The sequence below is a fragment of the Belonocnema kinseyi genome, chromosome 9, assembly GCF_010883055.1.
Source record: "Belonocnema kinseyi isolate 2016_QV_RU_SX_M_011 chromosome 9, B_treatae_v1, whole genome shotgun sequence".
Taxonomy (NCBI): Eukaryota; Metazoa; Arthropoda; class Insecta; order Hymenoptera; family Cynipidae; genus Belonocnema; species Belonocnema kinseyi.
Window position 1 is genome coordinate 44,144,639 of NC_046665.1, and position 9,191 is coordinate 44,153,829.

The 9,191-nt window shown below is 30.2% G+C and overlaps 1 protein-coding gene across 1 annotated transcript; it reads left to right on the forward strand.

The window, feature by feature from the left end:
* Positions 1-3,188: 3,188 nt before the first annotated feature.
* LOC117180510 (SCAN domain-containing protein 3-like) lies at positions 3,189-3,794 on the forward strand. The gene has a single exon (XM_033373007.1). It carries the CDS (start codon positions 3,189-3,191, stop codon positions 3,792-3,794), a length of 606 nt encoding a protein of 201 aa, XP_033228898.1.
* Positions 3,795-9,191: the final 5,397 nt, after the last annotated feature.

Sequence of the window (9,191 nt, forward strand, 5' to 3'; positions counted from 1 at the left end):
ATAAGATCCTAGACGATAATAAATTATCAAAGCGTAAAAAAGAGAGAATCTTTCTATGGAATAGATTAAAATAGAAGAAAGTTGATAATAACACGTGAAGTCAGTAAGACTGAGTAAAACAAAAGAACAGTGACGAACAAATACATTATGTAAATATATAAAAATGAAGATGGAAAAAGATTATTTTTGAAACATCATTTCATTCGTTTTCAAGAAGAATTGAAAGACAATATAAAATGTAAGATAAAGGGTTGAAATAAAATTATTAAGAATAGTAAGTGTAGTCAATAAGTCGGAACAGTGATAAAGTAAATAAATAGTGCACGAATAAAAATTTACGTCAGAACGTCAGTTGAGAAATGAGTAAAGGAGACACTGGAAATTCCGTGTTGGTATTAAAAATGAATATAGATTTAGTTTTATAGTTGTGAAAATGGAAATGTGAAAAGTCCAAAGAGAATCAGAAAACTTTATCAATGTGTATTTGCTAAGATACACATTGATGGTTGAAAACAACCTTTTGGATTTTAATTTTAGCTAAAGTTAACATCAAAATACCTCTGTAAAAGAGAAAATACAGAGAGAATTAGAAAAACACAAAAATAATATGAGAACTGATGATTGTTTTATTAGGTTATGTTCGAAAATTTAAGCATTATGAATTTAAGCACAAATAATATCTTACCAAAACATTTTTCAATTACTAGACATCTTCATTAAACTGGGTCGGAAACGTTGCCATTTTTCAAAATACGAGGTTTTTTTTTCTATTTTTAAGCATTTGTATTTTAAATTTACTGTTGCTTTGTGTAACTTAGAAATTAAATTATGATTTAAATTATGTAAATGAAATTTGTTCATACAGTCGTGTATGCGTGCCGGAATTAAGGCATTGTTTCAACATTTTATAAGAACGTACGTTCATTTGTGGTTCTTTTAAATTACGCCTTTAATTTGTACTAATGAATTTACCGCCGTAATGTATGTTCTATTTCTAGTTTGTCATATGTTCGTCGTCTGCCCATAACTCTTATAAAGTTGTTTATCTTTTCCATAAGGATGTAATCTTATAACTAAAAAACCTATTAAATTATGAGGGTTTTGTCTTTTTATATATTTTAATAATCATTATTTTTTTACTTGTTACCAAAATTGGAGTTTTAACTGGTTTTTATTTTTATTTTTAATATTTGACTTGATAACATTGACATATCTTACCCCAATTTTGAAGTTTTTATCGTTTTCACTTTAAACAAAATACAGGTAATTTTATCTCTAATTCAAATTAGTTATATATAACGTAAAAAAACTGTTGGTATTTATATAAATTTATTTTAGTTTTTTTTTAAAGGCACGCAGTGATGCGGAAACTGCGGAAGGTTGAATAAACGAACATTTTCAGTAATACCCGTTTATTATATATTTTTTTAACAATTGAAGACCGTAAGACCTACAAACAATTACACATGCATAGTTATAAGAATTAGCTAATAAGGCCTTAAATTCACGAAAATTCGAAGATTTTTTAAAATTTAGTGTCACATCTCGATCGAATGTCATATCATCAGTAAAGCCGCGATCATTCAAACATCTGTCACAAAGTCTAAATTGATGTGTTTTGGCTGACGTCAAAGGCAAATTAACTCTGGAGGTTATGACATGGGCTGCAATTTTTCCTTCTTTATACCTCGCTTCAAATCGCATACACCAGGAAGTTACTGCCGGGTGAAAGAGCATTAAGTGCTTCAAAATCAATTCCCTAAGCTAAAAATTAAAAATGCTATATTTTATTCTCCTAAAGTCAATCGTTTGTCAATACTTAAGATAGGGTTTTTAAACAATGAAAAAAGTAGAACGAATATATACAAAAAATTTAATCATATTCATCTCAAGATAATAGCAGATTAATATTTTCAAGTTTTACGATCATGTCGTATTCGATATTCATAGTTTGTGAATTGCCGCATTATAGCAAACTTTGATCATACCTCAAACTAAAGAACGGTTTATGGAAGAACGAAAAACAGCATTAAGATTAATTGCAATGTATTTTGGACAAGGCAGCAATACGTTTCTTAACAAATATTTGGTTATGTTAAAATTATTTGTCTAATAATTGTTCTTTGACACTCTCTGTTTTTTCTGTAACCTTACTAAACAATCGTAATTATTATTCAAGATTGATAAAACAATAGCTTATTTTGCTCATTGGTATATTCCCTACCATTTTCTTTCTTGAATTTGATTGAAAATAATTTGTATAGCATTAGCTAATTAAAGAAAAAAACTTGCAGTCCATAGTTTACGATTGTTTAGTAGGATTTTAGAAGACAACAGGAGTAAAACAATTATTATTAGACAAACAATAGCGACTAAAACTAAATTTTTCTAAGAGATCTATCGCTGTCTCTTCCATGATGCATTGAAACTAATTTGGCTATATTTGTTCTGCTTATTCTATAAACCGTTCTTTACTTTCAGGTTATGTCAAGTAATCGAGATTCCTTGACTATACCTATTACACTCAAATACCGATACTAAAACTGATGAACCATTTTTCAATATATTTTATTGCTTTTCAAAATAACAAAATCAACGCTATCGAAAGAAAAAGTTCAATATTTGAAATAGGTCGAAAGTTATAGAGGCTTTAAAAAATTATTATTTTTTTTCTGTTGAAAAACAAATTCCAAAATAAAAATAAGCATGACTTCGCACAACAATCTTTTCTGTAAGCAAATTAGAAAAAAAATTTATTCCACTCTCCTCGTATGTCTTAAGAACGGCATATTTTGTCCCAGGCAGATTCTGCAACTTTAAGAGTAAAATTCGCCTGATTCGATACGGATTAAGTTTCTTGTCAAATATGGCTACTTTCATGTTTAAACCACTCTACATAAGTTGGCAAAATGAAAATTTCTCACGGTTCCTCGAAAGATGCTTCAAGCCTCGAAAAGCATGCAGAATTTATGATCTGACGACCCGTCGAAGTGAGATTTATGCTGCCAGTGCATTCAAATTTACTAACAAAACAAAATTAAAAAGACATTTGGACAGCTTACATCCGCAAGATGCAGGGAAGTCGGTGCACTATTTCCAAGATAAATTGGAAGCTTTGCTCTTTAAGGAGGGCAAAGGATTATTGAACAATCCCATGAATAGTACAGATTCTTCCGACAATACTAATCATGCCCATAATGATCGACGCTGTTCGCGAAATCTTTGGAGAAGATGCTGCTGTAAAGACCTCGAAAATGCCTCATTTGAACAATATAGTTCATCCAAGAATTGAGGAGACGTCAATTGACGTGAAGAAGCAGTTAAAATTGTCCGTGGGTAAAAGTCCCTTTTTCTATGTGCAATTTGATGAATCAGTTGATGTCTCCGGTGCTGCTCAGCTTCTCTGCTACATCAAGTACGAAGGAGAGGAAGAGATCGAGGAGAGAATGCTGTTCTTTTTGGCGCTACCGGGAAGAACTACAGGAGAGTGTCTTTTCCTGGCGATGATCGACAAAGTTCATTTTTTTGAATTCGAGTGGAACAAATGTGTTGCCATTTGCACAGACGGAGCTGCTGCGATGACTGGGAAACATGTAGGGTTTGTAAAACGTATTTTAGAATTAGCACCAAATGCGAAATGGATACATTCCATGAATCACAGATATGCACTGGCTGTGAAACCTCTACCCGGGGATTTAATGTCTGTGATGGAGGTATGTGTCAGTATCGTTAATTACATAAAAACTTCATCTTTAAAGACTCGTATATTCAAAGAACTATGCTCCGAATTGTGAACAGATTTCATACACTTATTGTGCCATACCGAAGTAAGGTGGCTTACCTGGGGCAAAGTTCTGAATAGATTAGTGTTATTAAGGCCATGTGACGGGAGGGTCACGTGACCAAACCTGGTCTTCAATTTTTCTTTCCCAACTTACGTCTAAACCAAATGAGGTATCGCTCTGAAAGTTTGTTAAATGAAAGAGGAGGTAATAAAGTCCATGTCTCTGCTTTGTTCCGGTGGAAATTTTGAGAACAATTTTTTTTTTAAGAAAATACCAGTGGAAGTTTTCTTTCCCAACTTACGTCCACATGGAATGAGATATTGTGTTACAAATTTAGCACGATAAATAGAAGGCATGCAAGAATGTGTCTTTGGTCCTAAATAATTAGAATATTGAAAACAGTTTTTTTTTTTAATTCAATGGGCTAGTTATCAGGTTTTTATTTATCAAAATGGGGCAAAATAACGAAAATTGCTCACGAACAATATGCACAAATAATGCAAAAACTAAAGTTTGCACTTGAAATGCAAATAAACATTTTTGGCCTGACATACGTATCAGTCTGGTATCAGCTGTGTCAAAGCAGCACTATCGCAGCGAGTAGACAACTTTGAACTTCTACGGGCCTGTGGGTAAAACAGATTGCATAATTACCGACAGAGAATACTAGAATTCAAACTTCTGCTGTAAAACCTAAATGTGTCCGTCGATAATCATTATTTGCATAAATAAACTTTTTTCTTCCTCCAACTATGTGCAAGGCCACAACGATCCTTTAATATTTATTAACATTTCCCGAAAAAAACTTTCGCGTTATTTAAACTTTTATTTTTCAATATGGGTGAAAAAATATTGATCTTAGGGCTGACTTGATCAGCTGTTATACTCATCACATGGCCTTAAAAGATGAAGTTTATTTGTTTTTATGTAACGAGAACAGCCCTCTGGCGCATGAGTTTGATGATCGGACGTGGGTATGTATTGGTGCCGTTCGATACGATACTGTCTCGTGATCGGGTCGGGATCGCGTCGGTTTTGTCTCAGGTCGGAAAGTCGATATATCGGCTCGGGATCGTGTCGGCTTTTCGATACTTCTTCGCCAGATGTGTGTCTTCGACGTAGTGACTAGCGGTTCACAGTAGGGTGAAATGAAAAACGAGGTTCAAAATGATATATACAACGCAATAATGCACCGATTTTTGATTATTTTTTTTTTTGAAAATTCAGGACTACATTTTCTAGGAACAGTTAAGAGTCGATTTTGTTATTTTTTATTGTTTATTTAATTTTTTCTTAATGCGAATAGCGAAAAGTGTTGCATTTTTGCCTTTCATGTTTTATTGCCGTAGAAAAAATTGATTTTATACTTCAGATCACTTTAATTCAATGGCAAGCGGTATAAGAAAAAAGAAAAAAATGTTAGCTTTCAAAGGTTATTGATTTAATCGGATATTAATAACAAATAATCTACATTAAGAATATTTGTTGTTGAAGTCTATTCCTGGTGTAAAGTTGCTTGCTTTTATTGTTTGCATGATACGTGACCATCAAAATTCAGAATTAAATGTTATTAATTACTTCTATAAACAAATTCTATAAAAAAATGTACATCACAGAAATTAGTAGGCAGCAAACAATCTCTTACCGTCTACTCTTATTTGTAATGATATCACCGATGATGTTTTCAGCAAAAATTATACTATCCGTTGATATTTGTTTATTTGATAAGCCAAATATATGAACAAATTCACATTTTAGAAGTTTGAAGCAAAATGAAACTGATTTTTCATCTAATTTTATTGCAATTATATATACTGAAACAATTTTGTCATGCATTAAAATTTGTTAATTTTACGAACAAATTATAGGACCAATGCACATTTTCGGCGTTTCCAAGCAAAAATAAATTGTTTTTTCATCTGACCTTGTTCAAATCATTCACAAATTTAGTTATGCATTTGTTAATTTTACGAACAATTTATACAAACAAATGCACATTTTCGGCGTTCTCCAACAAAAATAAATCGTTTTTTTATCTGACCTTGTTCAAATCATATTCACAAATTTAGTGATTCATTAACATTTTTTAATTTTACGAACAAATTATAGAAAAAAATGCACATTTTCGGCGTTTTCAAGCAAAAATAAATCGTTTTTTCATCTGAACTTGTTCAAATCATTCACAAATTTAGTTATGCATTTGTTAATTTTAGGAACAATTTATATAAACAAATGCACATTTTCGGCGTTTTCCAACAAAAAAAATCGTTTTTTTATCTAACCTTGTTCAAATCATATTCACAAATTTAGTGATTCATTAATATTTTTTAATTTTACGAACAATTTATAGAAACAAATGCACATTTTCGGCGTTTTCAAGCAAAAATAAATCGTTTTTTCATCTGAACTTGTTCAAATCATTCACAAATTTAGTTATGCATTTGTTTATTTTACGAACAAATTATATAAACAAATGCACATTTTCGGCTTCTTTAAGCAAAAATAAATAGTTTTTTTTTATTTGACCTTGCTCAAATCATTCACAAATTTAGTTATACATTTGCTAATTTTACGAACAAATTATATAAACAAAATTTAAGTACATATTCAGGTTGAGTATATTCATGATTTTATTTTACATTCGTATTTTGGGTTAAATATTTAAGCATTGCAGTTAAATAGTCATAATTTTTGTTCAAAATTAATGTTTTTGGTTGAAAATAAAACTATTCCATTTTTTGTTGAGAGCTGATGTTCTTAGTTTAAAATTTAACTATTTTGTTGAAAATTGATAATTTAAGTTAAGAATTCGACTATGTGTTTAGTAGATTATTTATGTAATTTGCAGAGAAATATTTTTTTTGTAGAATATTAATCTTTTTAGTTTATGATTCATTATTATTTTAGTTAGAAATTTGTCAGTTTAATTGAAAAGTGATTGTTCAAACTAAAAATTAAACCATTCCATTTTTGGTTGAAATTGATCTTTTATAATTTAAAATATACCTATTTAGATAAAAAATCATGTGCTTTGATGAAAAATAGTATTTTTTTTTGTGCAAAGTTATTCTTCTTTGAAAGTTGATCTTCTTGTCTACAATTTCCTCTTTTAGTAGTTTTATTTTCATTGAAAAAGATGACTCTTTGGTTGAAATAAAACTCATGTATTGAAAGTTAAACTTTCTTGTTGAAAAGGCATCTTTTTGTTTAAATATACACGTAGTGCAGTTGAATATTCATCATTTCAGTTGATCATTTATCGCTTCATTTGAAAATTTGTTGTTTCAATAAGAAATAATTTTTTTCCTGGGAATCAAAGTATCATTTGTTGACAAAAACTCATTTTCTGTAGGAAACGAAGATAAGAGAATAATAATCAATGAATTATTCTCTCAAAAATAATTCTTATAAATAATATTAATATTGATAAAAAATGTAACTATTTTCTTGAAAACTCGTTTATAACTGTTTATAACCCGTTTATAAATGCTAAAAATGTGAATTTGTTTCTATAATTTGTTTGTTAAGTTAACAAACATCTTTTATAACTAAACATTCAAGTATTCACGTTAAAGAGTTAAAGGTTTCTAGTTGCAAATTCACCTAATTCATTTTAAAATTAAACTATATAATTGAATGAAAATTTATTTTTCTGTTTGAAAATGGAAATCACTCGCTTCATGATTTGTGTTTTTGCTTGAATAATAACGTTTCTATCAACATATTCAACTTTTTGATTTTCGAATAAACATTTGTTACTTTATTTTTGATAATTCAGATCTTTTCTGAAAAATTTTTTCTTTCGGTGTAAAACGAAGTGTCTTGGTTGAAAATTCAACTCCATGTTTTGAAGTTAAGGTGAATTGTTATAAGTTCATTTTATTTTTTACAAATTTAACTATTACTTAAAAAAACGTTCTTCTTGGTTGAAAATTTATTTTATAATTAATTAAAATGTAATTATTGCAGTTGAAGTTTCATAATTTTATTTGAAAAGTAATTTCTTAAATTAAAAATGCAACTTTTTTTTTTAAGGTCGTTCTTTTTGAAGTAGAAAATTAATTTTTTAATTGAAAATATAACTGCCTTATTTGTAGTAGGAAATGTATCTTCTTGTTTTGAAAATTTACCTCTTTGCCTAAAAATTCAAGTATTTGGTGAAAAATTAGTCTTCTTAAGTTCTTATGTAGAAAATGAAAGCACTTCATTAAATGTTGTAATACTTGCTTGAAATTTTAACTGATTGGTCGAGAGGCTTAACTATTTTGTTGAAAACTCTTTTTTAGGTTAAACATTACTGTTTTTAAGTAACAAATTAACCACTAAATTTCTTATTGAAAATTCAACTATCGAAGTTTTTATTGAGAATTTATCGTACATATTTGGTTTGTAAATGCCACTGTAGGAAGGAAAGTTTAAATAAATTCTTTAAAATTCATATAATCAGTAGAAAATTTCACTATTTTGTTAAAGCATAGTCTTTTGGATTGCAAATTTATTAGTTGTGGTAGAAAGTTCATCTTTCTTGCTTGAAAAGTCAAGAGTTTTCCAACAACATCGTCTGTTTGTCAACATTTTTCTTCTTAAGCTAAACTATTTTTCTAAAAGTTTGCACTCTGAAATTTTGTAGAATCAGTAAAATGCAATCGATTTACAACAATTGAGCTGTAAGTTGTTCACTTTTTAATATTTGATTCATATTTGCTCCTCTTGAATAAACAGTGCAATATTGCCACATACTAAAAAATATATTGTCTTTCATTAAAAACATTTCTAATTTGACGAAGGTCCCTCTCCGCTCGTTTCAAGTGAGAAGAGCTCATCTGCCGAAGGAGTATCGAAAACCCGACCTGATCCCGAGCCGATATATCGACTTCCCGATCCAAAGTCGAGTCGAGCTAAAACGGACACGATCCAAACCCGATACCAGAGTTTGGGATCGAGCCGGGATCGTGTCGAGATCGGGAAATATCGCTCGATGGCATCACTATGGGTATGCAAAATGAGCTATTTGGCTGACATTTTTGCTCTAGTTAATGAACTCAATACGCAAATGCAAGGCCGTAATAGTGACATGATCAGTCTCCAGTACGAAATGAAAGGGTTCTTGTTAAAAATTGAGTATTGGGTTCATCAACTAAGAATGCACCAATTTGATGTATTTCCTCTACTAAAAGCTCATTCTGCCAGCTATCCACCAGATGCATATAGTCTGCATTTGTTTACCACGCACTTAAATGAGATGAAAGTATTAATCCGAGAGTATTTCCCCCCTCTTCGGGAATCCAAAAATAAGTGGGTCATCAGCCCTTTCAACGCAGTTGTTGTTCAAAATGCTAAAATAAAAACAAATTTGCAACATTAGTTGCTTCATTTAAGTGTCAACCTGCGAATGAAAGCTGAATA